Raw genomic sequence first — 17928 nt, forward strand, 5'->3', positions numbered from 1 at the left:
TTCAGCTGCACACTGCAATCACTTCAGGGAAGTTTTAACATCCTCAAAAAGCTCAGGCTATTAAATCAGACCCTGGGGGTAGGACATAGGCATCAGCAATTCCAGTGTGCATCCCAAATGGAGAAGCTCAGGCTCAGCCCCTTACGCACCCAAGGAAACCATCCCCGATCCTCGTATCTGGGCTGCTGATTCACTAAAGTGTCACAGAACTGGCAGCCTTCTAGGGGTGATTGCTGGGAAGTTTGGAAGGCATATAATGGACATTATGAAAATGCAGGATATATGGCAAATGAACTTTTATTCACAAACAGGGAAAATAAACCAGAGGGTGTCCATTTGAGAGGTCAAGGCAACTGGGCACGACTAATTCTCTGAATGCCTAATCGGCATAGGAAATGGAAGAATTTTGAAAATCAATCAAACCATGGGTCTAAAGGCAAGCAAGGAAGGTAAATAATGAGAACATCAGAGTTGAGGTTTCACACTTAATCTATAAAACTACTTTTAATAGGCCCCTAGGTGATTATAAATTCACAGTGGCTTTCTTTTTATTGGGATTATATGGGGCTGTTCCACGTTTCTAAAGGAAGCCCTTCCGCATTACGCAGGTGTCTCCTTATTTATTTATTTATTTATTTGCATTTAGGATAGTGAAGAATTAAAAAAAAAGACCCTCATTTCTATGAGCATTAATTATATACCATGCAAGGAAGCAATTGTCTCTGCATTATGAAATATTAAATCAAAACGCTTCCCGTTCCCACACGTCCCAGAGATAAATACAGCAGTATTTTGAAGCCCCTCTTGGAGCTGTTTTGCCTGCAAATTTATTGTTTTGTCTCCATTTTCAGAAAGCCCTGTTTTCTATGAAGTATAGCACTCTAGGTAGTTTTTAAGGCACAAACTCCTCCGGAGTTGCCTATGTCGGCAACAACTCTTATGTAGATGGCACACGAGGGATGGTGTGTTGATCGGCTCCTTTAAGATGACAAATGGGCAGAGAGTGTTATTGTCTTTGATTGCATGCCTTACATCATCTGTATGTAGGAATAAGAGGGCCATACTTTATCTTTAGCCATTTTATAAATATTTAAGTCCTTATAGTTGCCTAAAGATATTAAAGCATATTTTATAGTAGTCAGAATATAAATATTATATATAGCACAAGATACCAAAGTAGTTTAATGAATTCATAATTTTCTGCTCACATTTATTGGAATGTGTTTTATGTTCCAAAAGTTCCATTTAAAGAATAAGATACCATTCTGCTCCCTGACAACACACCAAGTGTTGGCCGGCATTGCAGGCGGGGCCTCAGTTCCAACGTGTGGAGGTTTCCATTAGGAAGCAGGGAGGCAGGAAGTCGGGGCCCTGGGATATATTTCTTCTTTCTCTAGGTTTTAAAAAAATATGTACAAATAAAATTTTTTGGATAAACAATTCTGGTGCTTATTTGAGTCATAAGGCGTTTCAAAGAGAAAACTTTTTATAGCCCCTTTCATTTATTTCAAGGAGATTAATTCAAAAACCTTAAGTACAATAAAGATAAAGTTTGCAATTTTCCTGTCCTCCCCTCTCCAACTGCCTTTTGTAAACAGGGATGTAGATCCTATTTTGTGATTCAGGGTCTTGATTTGGGCAGTGACTTCCCAGTGCATTCTGAATCTCTCTCCTTAAGTTAGAGTTCCAACTTCCTTTTTCCTTCTCCTAAATGCAAGAATATTACTGCACCTCTTTTCAATTTTCCAGTGAAATATAAAGACTTTCCTCTTTAATATTTCACAAAGTTTCTCCAGCTCCCAGCGGGAATCCATGCTGGGTAATGTTTGCTAATTACCAACAACAAAACTAGACATACAACGCTGGTAAATTACCTGACCCTTTCCATTTTAATGAGACAACAAGGATTTCGCGAAGTGATGTTGTTTCACTGGTTAATGGTGTCAGCAATGTTGTAATTGTGGGTTGAGACACATTAGCTGAACAACCACATGTAGAAAGGGCTTTCTGTCGACAAGCCCTTTGGAGACTAGAACCATATTATCATTAAGCCTCTGTCATTTGCATGCTGCTAATCACTTACTTTATTATCCCGCGTATCCATTGTCTTTCTTTAATTGCTCTTTAAATTAAAATTAAAAATAGTTCTAAAGCCCACAATGGCTGGGATAGCATCTTGATTATGAAGATAACTTCAGGAAAATGGAACAACTGGTAATATATTGCCAGGATTATGAGAGTCCCACCATTATGTACTGTGCCTGCCAGGCCTCAGGGGCCTCATTGTGGTGGTTTCTCTTCCTTTAGCCCATAGTGTTTGTTTAATAAATGGTTATTTATGGCCTTCTCAGCCATTATAGCAACTTTGGAGAAAGTACATCCTTCTCATTGGTCTGGGCACTGAAGTTTCATTCTCCTGGCAAAGGAGGAACAGTGAATTGAAAGCAGGATCTGCACTAGCGCTAGTTAAAAGAGTCTGCAGGGAGAACTTCTTGATTCCCCTTGCTGGTTATTCTGTAGGAGCTCGCTTTTAAAACTTGGGGTCATGAAAGAGAAGTAAACTTCAGATTTGAGAGGGGACTTAGAGTCATCCCCACTTTACAGATGAAGAAACTGGGGACAAGAGCCATTGCCACAACTGTGACTACATAGCAGCAAATGAACCTGTTTGACTGTTAGCAAATGGAGTGGGCCTGCGTTAGGGGATGCTCCAGAGAGAGGATATGATGTCATGCCTAGAGCTGTGATGTCCAGCCACGTGGTTGTCATGGCACAATGTGCTCAGTGTGTGTCTCTTATATTTATATCTATAGCTATATCTCACTGTGTTTGTTGATACAGACTATGTTATAGGGTACTGTCTTTCACTTCCACTTCCTTAGGAAAACAACCCTGTGAATGATTCTGTAGCCATTTCCAAATATTGAATGACTAAACTCCAAACTATCATGGCTCCAATATTATGTATGATGCATGATAATCAGAAGGGATTTGGGGCATTTCCTGCACCTCATTTTATGGAAGGGAAAACTGAGTTTGGACAAGATGTTGAATCCTTCTGTGTTTTCACAGAGAATTAGGAGTTGACCTGGAGCTAAAATCCTTGTCTTTTGTTTTCTCCACCAACTCTACAACTCTATTAGTGATAAATAATCATAAGTTGGTACTTATAAAGTGCTTATTCTGTGCCAGGTACAGTTGTAAAAAGTTTTCTGTGTTATTAATATTAACTCATTTAATCTTCATGACATGTTACTCTCCCATTTTACCAATGGAGAAACTGAGACACAGAATTTAAATAATTTGCGCTGGATCACAAAATTAGAAGCTGAAAGAGGCAAGACTCAAAACTCAATCAGTCTAACTACAGAGGTCAAGTTCCTAACCTTGATGTTATGGCTTATTTCTGGTTGTGGTCAAAAGATATCGATCATGCTTTAAACAGAGTTACTCAGAATCACACCAGCATGAATCAAGCCCTCCTCTGATGAAGATCTGTGTGTATGTGTGTGGGAATGTCTGACCCCAAGATCCAAGATCCCAGTTACATATTCGTCTGCCAGCATAAACATATATACAGGAAACCCTTTAACACTTAAAAGAAAAAAAAATTAAAGTGATTTCTTTTAAAGGACTATCAAATGTTTGGAAAGCTCAGCAGCTATCTTGGGCCAGGCGTCCTGTCTCTAGAACCGTTCAGAGACAGCCGGCTGGAAGTTGTTGGTGATGGGATTCTGCTTTTCTCAATTGCATGGCAGTGCCTTGGATCACTTGGCAAATCCATCTTTTACAGCTACTTAATTTTCTGTGAGCTTAAGATATGGATGTTTTAGTTTGCTTGTGATTTTGTAGCTCTGGTTTTTGCTGTGCTGGCCATTGATTCATACTAAACCAAACAACCGGGGCCCATTTGGCATTTGGTGTTTTAAATGTAAAAGGACATTTGAACTACATGACAAATGCTGAAAAACAAAGCTCATAGCACTGAGAACATAAAGAAACTGTTTATAATGAAAAGGTGGTTACATTTTCAGTCAATCTATCACTTTAATGAGCTCTTTGCATTTCTTTGATTAATGCTCACGAAAGGGGGAGAAAAAAATTGATGTAATGGAAACAAAATGGTATATAGTCTTGGCAGCATGAGGGGGGATTTTTGTGTGTTTTATTAGTATCCCTTTCATATCAATGTCTTGTAATGTATATGTCTGCCTTTTCCCTGGCATAGCAAGCCTCTAGTTTACTGGAAATGTGAGCCGGCATGAAAGAGGAGACCCCATGGTAGTGGCAAAACAGCCTTGTCCTCTTGTGGTGGCAACAAAGAAGGGTCCCAGAACAGGAATTAAGAATAAATAATAACAATAAAGAAAAAGCTGACATAGTCCATGCCATATTGAAATTGAGGAATCCAATAGGTATATGAAGACAAAAGAGAGAAAATTAAAGATGCTTAAAAAATGTAAACATTAGTATATAGTAATTAGTATATATTTAGTAGTAATCATACATTTTTAAATAGTGAATAACAAGAATGGAAAAAAGGCAGAGGAAGACATCTTCATGAAGTATCTAGCTGCCAGGAGTTAGTCAAGGCAGGTTTCCTGGAGGAGGTGGAGAAGGGGCAGGAGCTGGGTTGGGAAGGAGGAGAGAAGGCAGCATTTCTGAGGCTTAGTGGGAGCAGACATGAGAATTAACAGGTGCCACTCTTCATCGATGCTGGAAACCAGCTCTAACTGCCTCGCCCTTCAGCTGTGTTCACAGGGCCTTGTGGCTTTTCTTCGGCATATGAGTGCATCCTCGGCTCTGAGATTGTGTGGTTCTCATAAAATGGTGGGAGATTGAAACAACCGAGAACTGGGATCCCTGAAACTCTCTCTGGGCCTTGTTCTTCTAAAGTCTCTGTAGTCTGTAACCTTGGACTGGTCACTTCTAGCCCAGAGCTTCAGTCCCCCCAAATGCCAGGTCAAGTGGGTGCTCAATGACCTTTCACATCCTATGGGTCAACAAGTCATGTCCATCCAGGATGTCAACCAGCCACTCTCAGCCCATAGAGCTCACATAAGGTATCAAGGTTTCAGGTTTTTTTCTTTTATTATTATAATTTATAGTTTTAAATTTTTTTCTCATTGAATAAATAAAACATTCATTTTAGAAAATTTAACAGCTCATATAAGCAAAAAATGAACATTCCTTATAGTTTTGCCATCAGACATAAGAAAGTTGACATATTAGTCTTATTTCCACAGATGTAAATACTTTTACCCTAAAAAAAAAATGGATCATACATGTTAGTATGTGACCTGTGTTTTTCCACAAAGATTTTATCATGACCACTTTTCTCTGGTCATATTTTCATTAAAATTTTTTTCTGCATTATTTTTAGTGAATGCATACTTAATCAGTTTCCTAAAATTGGACATTCACGTTGTTTTTGATTTAACATTATTATTTAATAATTACGAATGACAAACATGGTAGCCAACTCTTCAATATTAGGAAATTATGAACATATATATTTTAGAAGTGAAATTGCTTAGGCCAAAACGTGGGTAAAATTTTAAGTCATTTGATTTTTATCACCTAAGTAAGTATATTTTCTTTTTAAATTGTAAGATGAATTAGAAGGAGGTAAAATTGAGAAGTAGAGATGTTGTGGAAAATGCACTGTGACACTATGCACTCTTGGGCAAATGCCAATATTACACCAGGTGAATTTTACGTTCTTTACAAATCTGTAGCTTTCTTTGCATTTGAGTTGTGGCTAGCTCTATTCTTTTCTTCCTTCCTTCTATTCAGCAACCCCTCCGAGAGACAGATATTAGACAGTAAACTCTTTAAGCTCATTTTAAGGAAAGAGACCCTCTACTTGGAGAGACAACCCCTGCAAATACATTTGTTTCATGTGTGTGACACATGTCTAAGTGCCACATATATTTCATGAAGCTTAATGGGCAAATAACTGTAGAGAAGTTTTGTTTGGTTGGTTAGTTTAATTTGCTTTGGTTTGGGTCAGACCCAAAATGCAAACTCTAAAAAGAGGCACTTTACCCAGTGGGTGGAGCCAGCTCCCCAAGGTGCTAATCAAATGCAGTCTCTAGAAAACTGTGCCACTAAAAATGTCAATGTCACTTACTGTAAATAGAAAGAAATGGAGGGAGTTCACACTCCCAGGTCTTGTCCCTGGTCACTGGAAGCACACAGGCAACCTTGAATGAAGATGCAGTCGAGTGTTTCAGTAGAAAATCAAACATGCATGAAGCATTTCAGCATAAAAAGAACAGAGATTTTTCTCAGTTCTTGTACTAGTTGGGGCATTTTGGTGCAAGTGAGAGCTAACTCAAAAAGGCTTAAATGAAAAGAGAGTCCTATAGCTGGTGAGCCTCTGGCTTTAGGCACATTTGGGCGCAGGAGCTCGAATGACGACAGAGCTTTGTCTCATTCTCTTCATCCCTTGATTCATTTGCCCTGTTTTCTTTCACCCCATGGTGGGCTACATGGTCAGGAGCAGCTTCACACACATAGGCTCCTGGTTTTGCAGCCAAAGCATTTTTAACATCTTTTATATAACGTTCATGGATTGGCCCCAGCTTGGACAGGCCCATCTCTAAACCAGTGGTGAGGCCAGGAGGACCATCTTGGGGGCCTGTGCAGTCAGACTGCCTGGCTTCACGTTGCTACTCCTGTGTCCAGGGTGGGGACAGGGTTGCCCCCTCACCACCACCAAACACTGTGGAATGGGTTCCTCGTGTGGAGAAGGAGTTGGAAGAGAGCAGATTAACGACAGATATCAACTATCCTGGTTCTGTTGCTAACTTGTTCCGTGGCCTTGAATACAGTAACCTGTCTGCTCTGAGCCTCAGTTTCTTCATCTGTAAATTAGAGGGCTTGATTAGATGATTTCCAAAGCTCTCGTGTCTCTAACATAGAGTGACTGGTAAAGAGGCAAAAGAGACCCAACGGTGTGGTTTAGGTTTCACAGAATTGTCTAGATATATGGTCTGCAAGCTCTATCTTTCTGCTTTGGGCAGGGGACAGTTATCGGTTCCAGTTTATCTACCAAGCATAGAGGCTATTTTGTGTAAAGCAGATAACCATACAGTCAAAAAAGGGCCGGGGAGTTTCCCCAATCCCTTTTTTGGCATTGATCTCCGGCACCCTGTTGGGGGCTTCCAGCTCAGGCTCCTAAGGGAAGAGTGATCAGTTGGAGTAGCCTTTGGGCAGCATTAGGAGAAGCTGCCAGCTTGGCAAATAATCATTTTCTGTTGAGTAAAGACGGTCAGCTGCGTAGCCTTCCTGACTCTGGACCCTGGCCTTGTGGGAAGCCCCTGAAAACTACTGTGAAAAAAATATTATGAGGCTAAAAGTGAAGTTTTTCCTTTGGTCAGATTTTTCTTGCATTCATTTCCAAAAATCTATTTCCCAAATCAACCCTGAGCGCATGGATTTTCCTCCTACAAGTTAGAAAGCGATTGTGCTTCTCTACATGGAATTTTCTTTACTTCAGCTGCTAAAGAATTTGTTGGAATACATACTGCAGAAATGACTGCTGTGGCTATTACTGTAGTTGCTCAGGGGAGCTATTCAGATGCCTCATTTATTGGAGCTTAATAGATTAAAAGTCCAAATTGAGTCTCATGATATAAGCCTAATCAAGTTCTAATCTGCCTAATTTTCCCATAAGCAACAATGGGAAATTTGGATAATTTATGTTTCAGCAGTTGCCAATCATGTGTTAAATAGCATTGTTGCATTTACTTATCAAAATATTTTTATTGATCTGCACTTCATCTGACATTTGGCTTTGGGGCTTTTTTTTTCCTTGGCATTAACAGGAAATTTAATTCATCTCATAGATGATGTAATATGAGATGTTTCTCTTGATTTTAACATGTCTTTATAGATCATTTTTAACGGTGATCTTTCCCTTTTACAACTTCATATTGAATACCTGTCTCAGCAAACCTAGATGACTCGGCCTAATTTATTTCCCCAGTTTAACGTAGCATATGGATTTCTAACCATCATTTATATGCACACAATAAAAGATAATTTGGCCTGCCATTTGAACCAATTCCTTTATGTTAAGTCTATGGGGGTGGGAGAAGCACTTACCTTCATTTCTCCATCTATTCTAGGGGAGGTGATTGATAAGAATTTCCATCTCCCTCTCTCCCTGGAAAAGCTTGGGGATTTAACTAGGGAAGATTTAGAAAGTACTTTGTGTTTCCCCCATGGAAAAGTACTGTAATAAAGCATTTATTATATGTACTGACTTGTGCATGCAGCCATACCAAAGCAAGTTAAGCATAACTACAATGGGTCCCAGTTGTTATCTGCTATTGTTTAAAAGTGAAAACAATAAAAAAGTAAGACTGGCTTGGGCCTCAAACTTGCCTGCTTGGGTTGGTACCCGAGAAGGAGAGACCAGCACACACACAGGGGATGCAGCATGGGGTGCAATTGTCTCTCAAGGTCAGACTGCCCCGCTGGGCTCCCAGATCTGCCACTGAGCAGCTGGGCATGCTTGACCAAGTTACTCAACTGCTCTGAATCCTATTTTCCTCTTCTATATAATGGAAATATTAAGTCCCCAAACTCGTAGTGCTGTTATGAGGAATAAATGAGGTGGCCCGTGAAAAATCTCTTAGCATAGTCTGGTGCATAAAAAGAAGCTATATGGTGTGGTGGTTCAGAGGAGACGCAGGGACTAGTTTGCTGGGTTCCAGTCTGATTCCTAGATGTGTGCCCTGGGGCAAGTTGGTTACCTTCTCTGTGCTGCAGCTTCCTCCTCTGTAAAATACGAGTGTCTACTTCGGATGGTTTCGAGAACTAAAGTTATTAGATGAACAGGATTTATTGCATAGTAAGCACTCAATACATGTTAGTTATTTTCTTATCATTCTCTATTTTCTTGAAGTTCTGTTTCAGCCTTTCTTCACTTTTCTTCATCTTCAGTTACCATAATCAGTCTAGATCTAGAGCATTCTTGCCTTTGCTTCAAGTCCCATAAAACCATCACCTGGAGGCTTTCTCATTCTCTAGTGCACTAGCGTTCACTTTGCCCTGGAACCCTTTTAGCCGTTCCCCCTGTAGGTTTTGTCTGAACCATAGCCTTTCTTTACGTGTAACCACATGGTGGCTGTTAGATGCTGCATGTGAATGCATACATGCATACGGCAAGTGTTCAAAACAATTAATAATAATAATAAAAAGAAACCGTAGTGATTTCCTTGTTATTCCTGTCTTTACCCCTTATACTTCCTAGGAATAGGCCAAGTGTTTGTGTTACATTCTTTAATTACAAGCCATCCTAACATTCTTTAATTACAAGCCATCCTAACTGAAATTAGTCTTAACCTGTCACTACAGGACACTTTACCTTCCCATAATCTCCCTGGCAGAGGCTGCCAGACCTAGGAATAACCAGTATCTGAGAAGAACATCAGACACCACTGACTCTGTTCAGCTGCACCCAGCAGGGTGCCTGTGGTCAAATGCTGGAGAAGCATGTAGGGATTAGTGAAAACCACTTCAGGAGCCTGAGAAACAAGAGGAGTTTCTGCTTCTAAATAACTGAGGGAAGGAGGAGATTGGGTCCAGGAAACAGAAGCCTCCAGAGAGATTCTGCAGTTGCCATAAGGAATATGGAACCTTTCTTATAGGAAGACTGGCCACCAGTTTTTTGACGTATCTGAAGAAACTCCCAGCCATCCCATATTCAGACTCCTCCTTCCTAGATATTTTGCACTGAATTTCTATCTCAGAACTGATATGATAATTTAAACCAAAATACATATAAATATTTACATGTATATATATTTTAATACAATACTCATTGCCTTCTCATTCATTTTCCAGGATTTTCTCTATGTGAAAATTCTTTTTTAAAAAAAATCTATCAAATTCTGCCTCCATTCTTTATCCATTGGTGGTCATCCACAAATATTTATTGTGTATCTAATAAAATATTAGTGTTGGTAGCCAGAATTTTGAGCTACTTGCTTCATACCAGCCATTGCACTAAATGTTTTGAATGAATATGTTTTTTTGCCCTTACAATTGTCCTCTGTAGGTGGTACTTCCGGTTTATAGATGGAGAAACAGAGACTTGGGGAGAGTCTGCACAATGCTTACTGTTACATGGCTCAGGAGTGTATGAGCTAGAATTTGAACCCAAGACATTTGACTTCACGGCCTGTGCTCTTACCTGTTCCATTCTATTTCTTCTCTATGTGCTGGGCATTTTGTAGATAACCTGGGAAATTCAAAGAAATGGAAAACCCAGTCTCTGGTGTAAAGTTCTTAAACAGTGTATGGAGTGAGAATACTTGGCAGGAGATAATGTTGGTCGAGGCATTTATGCCTCATGCCAAATGAATAAAACAGATAACGAAAGCCTGTCATATCTGCCACTGAAGATTGGAAGGGGGAGGGACCTTCAATTTAAGGAGTTCCAGGGGTCTTTGGAAGTCACATTTAGCACATAACTTGCCTCCCGTGGTCAGGGCTAACCAAGAGCAATGGGAGGCATCTAAGGAATCAGAAGCCCATCTCGGCAAGAGCTTGGACTATAGATAATTTAAAATTGAGTCTTTTCTTGATTGAGGGATTGAGGGCTTCCCATTCCATTTCTCCAATCCTGATATTCTTAGTCATCTCTTCTGGCAAAACTAAGTAGTTGTTTCTAAAATTAATTTCCCAAGTGTTAGTTTAACTAATGAAGGGAGCATTTCCCAGTTTCACTGTTCCCTAGCTGTAGATCCCTGGAGTATATCCAATGTGCCAGTGCTTTCATATGCAGAACTAGAGCGTTGTTTTATGTAGAGAGACTTTAAGTGCAACCAAAGTTGTATCCACTGCTACAAACAGGAATGGGGTTGGGCACAGGACCCTCAGGGGCCTGGGCATGATTTAGACCTGCCCTTTTGTCAGCTGCAGCCATGATGAATGGGGTGGATGCCATCACATGACATCAAAGGCTGATTGCCTCATCCCCTTTAGAAGGAAGGTGTGTGAATTTTTCTTCTCTCTGAGGTCATAGGGGGAATCTGGGTCAACCCTGCCATTTCAGACTGTAATTTTCCCCTATTAGGACCCCTAGGAAACGCTAATAAATTCTGTTCATTTTAACACAACTCTATGCAAGGGAAAAAGAAGAAATCTGTTTTTTGGTTATTGTTACCTATTGCTTTTAAAATGTACAACTAGAAAAGTAGGGAAATAAAAAGAGGCATGATCATCGCTGAAGTTTTCTTGCCAACAGAAGCACCCTTGTCTTAGGGTCACGCATAGGACAGAGACAGGCCTTCAGTGGAGAGATGTCTTTGGACACCCACCATAGTTTGTCAGTTGCAGATGCTAATGGAAGCAGGCTTGGCGACTGAAGGGGAAAATAGAATATGAAAGCAAAATGAAAGAGGCCTATGAAGCAAGCATGTCATTTCTAAATGAAGGTTTCATGCAAAGGAATTGAGTCTTTTCACAGCTGAAAATGGAATCTTTAAATAAGATAAAATAAAAGGATGCTTTGGCTTGTTACAGGTTCTGTAATGAAATACAGTTTTCCTAATACTGTGTGACCTGCATTTCTCCCTGCTTTATGGGTGCTATTCCTTGATGCACAAACCCGTATTTTCTCAAGTCAGCATTTGATGATGGATGTCAAAATACAGGCCATGTATTATGCATATAGCATTACCGATTTAAGGTGTTTACTTGTCAAGTTGAAGAAATTCAAAAACGTCACATCCACTGAATCTGCACAGCTGTCACTTGCAGTTTTTCATGCCTTTGAATGAAACTTCTGATGAAAACAGTTTAGTTTTCTGCTTCACTATTCTGGGTGAAGAAAACCACTGGCATTTAAAATGCATGTTTTTGGTTATGTGGTTGGCTGGAAAACACACATTCCAAAGTTTAGAAAGATGGACACTGCACTGTCATTCAAAAACGACTTACCCTGTTCACAGCACACTTATATAAAGAACAGAATCAAGTGCAATCAGGGAACTGATATTAAGTAAAACTTTTTTTTTCTTTCTGAAAGCATGGCACTCAATGATAAGAAATTTATATACATGAGAGCAGAAAAATAAGAAAACTATTTTATATTTTTCTGGAATTTCATGCATTATGCACCTCCAAAACAACAGGCAGGTATTGAGCACCTGTCATTTCATTCCTGATTCACACCTATCCAACATGCCAGATTCAACCCAATTTTGTCACATTGCTGGGGAGTGAGTCAGGAATCTGGTCACATAGTAATCCACTTGGAGTTTTGTCCTTGGAAACTTAGCCAGTGATTTTGTTCCTATAAGTGCCTAATTCATTAACAAATCCATGTAGCAGTCCACCAAGGGCAAAAAAGAGAAACCAAAGTGAATGTGAACACCAGCCTGTCCTATAAGGTGGGAGAGAGACTGGGCCTTGCCAACACCATGGAGCTGATGGTGCCACTTGCCGTATGCTTCACTTGGAAAAGTGAATTTTCACCAGATGAATGTATGAGGTAAATAAGTTTCTCATGTTTATGTCTCTATGCATATGCTGAAAGAGGCAGTCATTCAGGCTGAACTTGAAGTTATGGTTGGTCCAGGCTCATCTTGATATGTACTTGGGACTTGGACATGAGACCAAAAGAATCCCAAAAGCAAACTGCAAAATCATACACCAAGCAGACTGCTTTCCAATTTTCCTGTGCCCACATATGCCTTGTGAGGTTGGTGTTGGGCACACCGGCAAGTTCAAGGGGTCAACCATAAGCAGGTGGCACGTACATCAGGATTTTAGCTGCAAGTAAAGAAAACTCCTTCTCCTGGATAAGGATGTATACATAGATATATTTACATCTTGTATTTTGTGTGTGTGTGTATAGTGTGTGTGAATATATATATATGCATGTGAATATATGTATATGTGTGTGTATGTAAAATCTCATATAATAGTCAGAAACCCCGAGGCAGGATGGTTCCAGGGCTGATTGCCTCAGGAGCTCCAGGACAGTTCTCTCTGTGGTTCAGTTCGGCCAATATCACTAAGGTGGTTTTGTCCTCAGCTGGTGCCCATCTTTATGGCAAGATGGCTGCCACAGCTCCAGGCACTACAGACACATAAACAATTTTCAGCAAATTAAAAGAGAATCTCTTCCTATGTTTTTCTGTGTAAGGGCAAGGAAACACTTCCTGAAAGCCCCCAAGCAGATTTCCTCCCACATCTCATTGGCCACAGCCGTGTCAAAACCCGGGCCTAAGTCACTCACTGGCAAGAGCACAGGAAATCACGTGGTTTAAGATGACTGTCGGGATAGCTTAGCTTACGTTGTGGTGAGGACAACAGCAAGAGTGAACAAAAACATCTCAATGGCTTAAAGCAACACAGTTTTATTTTTCATTCACTCAGAGTGCTTTGTGGGTCTATCCAGGACTGCTGTCCTGCCTTCATCTCCATAGTAACCTGTGTCCCCACAGTTGCCGTGGCCTGGGAAGAGAGAGGTGACAAATCTTGCACTTATGCTAGAAGAAATATGCATTTCTCTGTTCACTTGTGGAGGGCTAGAGCATTGTATATGTCACGTGGCCATATCTCACTTCAGGGGGTGGGGAAAGACAGTGCTAATTCCTCTTGTGTGCATAGAAGGAGAAGTGGACAAAAGTCCATGAACAGGATAAATAATTGGTGTAGAGTCTGAACTTTTAGGGAACTATCAAAGTGAGTTAGAATTATCTATAATGGTTTCCTACTTTGTCTTTCTAAAAAATAACTCATCAGAGTTTATCCTGGAAGAGCTGACTGTTGACTTATGAATAACACATAAGCTACATTTTGGGGGTTGTGTGTATACACTGTACTCTCATTATTTCCAAATTTTCCACTTCTCTGATTTTTCTTCCTCCTCTCTTTCCTTCCCACTAGGGTTCACACCTCCAGGAATGGACAGATCCTCTCCAGATAACAGCCCAGTGCATGGGATGTTGCGCCAGCCGTCCATCACAACTGGAGTCAACATCCCCATCATCACTGAACTAGGTAGGGGTCAACGTCAGCTTTGGGGGGAATTTTTGTCCTCTCTTCCAGATCATATGGGATATGAGGAGGTTGGTCTATTTCTTAGCCCTTTCAACCTCGTAGGTTCTAGTGGGGTTTGTTTGAGGGGAGGTTGGAGAGAGGTATGGGTAGAAATATGGCAGATCACCCAAAAGGAAAATTGATCTATCTTTCCTCTGAGATGAATGGACAGATTCCTTCATGCTGGTCTCCGTTTACAAAGGAGCATGAGATGATGGGTTTGAGATTGGGGCATAAATTCAGAAGGGGGAGGAAAGGAAGGCTTAGTCCATGGATTCTTTCCAGTGATTTTCTCTGGAAGCACCTCTTTTGAGCATTTTGTGGTCTGGGCAGCTCCCATGATCTGAACCTTCCACTGACATGCAAAGCCTCAGGTCTAAGCCAAACCCATTTTGAGAACAAGATAGAATCATTGGGCTAGTATGTAATAACTCCACATTTAACCTATCCTGGTTGAACTTCTCAGACAAAGGCCATTTTCAGCAAATGTCATTCGGGTCCAAAAAATGATGAGGTTTTGAGGGCCATGATTGTTGGCCAATGGAGTCCAACTTCTAACCTGGCCACAGCAGCCCCTGCTACCATTTGTGAATTTGCAAAACTATAGAATGGCCTCTTCCCCGCAAAGGAAATGCAAACCACCTATGGTCCGGGGTCCCTTTCCTGGAGAATGTTTCCTCTGTTATTCCCTCACTCTCTTCTTTTTCTGTACTTTCCTCCACTCCCTTTCCCCAATCCTTAAATGCTGTATCCAATTAGCTAAACCGGGCAAGTTGCCTTTGGTATCAGTCAATCAGGAAAAAAACAGTGGGACGCACATTCTAATGATAACTGAACTGGGTAAGAGCGCTGTTTTCCTTCACATCACTGTCTCCTTTTGTTCTGTTGTTGGCGTTTCCAACTATCATCAGCTTGTTTTTTTATTTCGCCGGCTGTAACAGAAAGGCTACCCCATGGCACTGCTTTGAATGTGTTTTATTTGTGGCTCTGGTTGCAATCGACTGTCTTGTTCTGGCCTTTCTTAATGATTTTTCCCCACACAGCATCAGTAAACCTTTGATCACACCCATCTGACCTGGCAGTTGTTTCCAAAGCATCTTTGCTCTAATTCGTTTTCTTTGGCCTGAGCCTTTTTTTCCCCGACTTTTTTTTTTTTTTTTGTCGCCCTGCGCTCCCGCCTTCTCCCTTATATTCCTCTTCCAACACACTGTCAGTTTAACTGACATGTCTTCACAGCTCTCAAAGGAAGTCAAAGGAGAAATATCAAAATTTTAAGATAAGAACCCAAAGACGGTGCCTTCCCTCCAGCTGTTTATTTTCCTTTACTCTGACTTTATTTGCCTTTTTTTCCTACTAGGCTCTTGCTCAGAAGCTCTGGTTCTGAAGCCCTAAAAGCAGCTGGCTCCTCTGGGACCCTTTCTTACTAAAGCCAGCTTTCAAGAAGGGTGCAGAGGGTGAGGGTGACAGACACCAAGCCTCAGCTTCTCCCTGATCCCCACTCCCCAGCCCAGTGCCCTCTCTGGGAGATTCACAGTGGACTCATCTGGAAGATAAAGGCCTCTGGCCGTGACTGCATTTGTCAGGCCCTTCTCCGATTCCCCGTGACTTGGTTAATACCTCCATGAAGGGCACTCATAAGCAGCAGCTCTCAGAACGGGGGATTGATCTTCTAAATAGAGACAGCAAAAGTGCTGCTCGGCGGAGGAGTGGATAGAGAGGTGGGAGCACCTGCCTTCAAATGACTCACCAATGAAACACACACTCCATTTTCTTGGCCGCAAAATATATTTCAAAATAAGGGAGCAGGCTTTTAACACAGTAATCTTGCTTCCTAGGTATCTAGAAACCACGGAATAAATTGTCCACCATTCAGTGCTGCATTATTGTAGATGTAGCTATTTATCAGGACAAATTCACTCAGGTCAAGGAGTATCACACTATTTTCTGTTTCTAACCATAGGAGAGGTGTCTTTTTCATGTTTAGCATAGTTGACTAAGAGCTTAGGTTTCTGGATGGCTCTTCTCAGAACTGCAGGGCCATGAGAAATCCAAGGACCTCATGTGGCCCACACCTCTGGTTGAAAATGCATCCAAATATGTATCTCAGAATTATCACTGCCAGGAATTTTTTTTTTTCTATTTGGAATTTATGTGCTGCCTACTAACCAGGGTATCTTGATTTGTGATTAGTGGAAGAAAAAAGAAAAAGCTCGATACCCCAAATCTGAGGCAACAATTCAGGTATTCAGTTAGCATAATTGACTCTCCCGAAGTCCTTGTCCCTCACTGGATTTCTTCTTTGAGCTCACAGAGCCTGGCAGGTGTTTCCACACCACCCATACCTTGCGCTGTGAGCTCCATTTCTTTAGTAGCCGTACCGCCATCCTGTGACCACTGCCCCTCCCACGTCCCCCACAAACACGACTTACATGTTCTGAGACGTGTTCTGCATTATCAAGCCAATAAAATGCCTTTTAAAAGAGACAGAGGGTACCAAGGCCAAACAAGTTTTTTAAGCTGTGTGGTATGTTCCAGTCCTCATCTACTTGGAGATTCCCCATGGATGTTCGCATGGCAAAGACTCCTGGAAGTCTCACAAGAAAGAGCTTTGTTTAAAGCTGTTTAACAGAACTGTTTCCCAGTTGTATTTGACCACATACGATCTGGGGTGATTGTGTGAGTGCCTCTTAGCACCCACGTAATTACTGTTCTGTGAAATCAGCTTTGGGCGATGCCGGTTGCTATCCTTCTGAGACTGGGTATCAGAACGATACACCAGATTTTCGATGGATCCTGGCTAGTCTCTTGGAGTTCTCTTCCAGTGACCCCAGTCGCTTAGCTCACTGGAAATCTGTAGTCCTTTCTCCCTATCTGGAGTCATCTCGCTTCCGTGTCTAGTACCAGCTCTTCCCCATCCTCTTGAAAAGAGGTAACAGACCCAGCTTCTTTTGGAGTGTCGACTCACACCCTCAGTGGCTGTTACATGTACCTCAAACCACATCCTTCTGCATGTGGTCTCCAGTTTACATTTTCTGATTCACAAAGCAGAAAGACGAAACGGTGGCCTACAACATGCCTTTGATCAAGTGGAGGGAGGTAAGGAAAAGCTACCACTTGAAAGACCCCTGAGCAAGACATTAAGTATTTGCTAGAGAGGCAGAGGGAAGCTGGACATTTTCATAATGTCTATTTAATGCCCGAAGGGAGATCGTGACAGCAGCTAACATTAGTCGTGGTGTGACCCAGATGCTGGGCCAGCCTCTCCAAACACAGTCTCATTCATGAAAGCCTTCTGACGACCTCATGGGAGAGCTGCTATGATTTCCCCATTTTACAGACAGAGAAACTAAGGTACAGAATGATGAAATGCTTTCTTTACCCAAGGAAGTTGGTGACAGAGGCTGAACTCAAAGCCCAGTTATCAGAGCCTAGATTTTGGACTTTCCCCACTAGCCTGCAATTCAAGTGCTGCTAAGACAACGGGGACCTAGATGTGATTAATTATGAAAGAACAGAGCAGAGATTTTCCCCTATTAGAATCTTTCTCTAGGGAAACAAGACGGTGCCACTTAAAAATACTAATACCATGCCTAGCCTTTTATACTAGTCTCATTTATTCTGACTCATACGAGAAACAAACAAAAGTTTTTAAAAAAGAAAAGTTATCAAGAAAGTTACTTTAAAAAATTAAAGCAATAATGCTAGGAAAGAGAATTAGCTGCTGACGCATTTAGAAAGGAATCAGAGAAAGGAAATCTCATTTTTTCTCTTCCTACATGTGCAATAATTATTCCAGAAATCACGAGTGCCCCCCCCCTTTTCTTCTATGACTTGCTCTGCAAAACTGATAATTTCTGAAGC

At 41.1% G+C, this 17928-nt stretch overlaps 1 protein-coding gene across 6 annotated transcripts in view; it reads left to right on the forward strand.

The window, feature by feature from the left end:
* Positions 1 to 17928, forward strand: part of KCNMA1 (potassium calcium-activated channel subfamily M alpha 1) — a 722666-nt gene that overhangs the window by 666907 nt on the left and 37831 nt on the right. For 4 of the 6 annotated variants that reach the window (XM_045568452.1, XM_045568453.1, XM_045568454.1 and 1 more), the window contains one exon: positions 13915 to 14028. In XM_045568452.1, the coding sequence (XP_045424408.1) occupies positions 13915 to 14028 (114 nt within the window). Of the gene's footprint in view, positions 1 to 13914; positions 14029 to 14826; positions 14908 to 17928 lie in introns of all 6 variants that reach the window. The other 2 variants (XM_045568450.1, XM_045568451.1) reach the window with 1 other exon arrangement.

This window comes from Lemur catta, chromosome 14, assembly GCF_020740605.2.
Source record: "Lemur catta isolate mLemCat1 chromosome 14, mLemCat1.pri, whole genome shotgun sequence".
NCBI lineage: Eukaryota > Metazoa > Chordata > Mammalia > Primates > Lemuridae > Lemur > Lemur catta.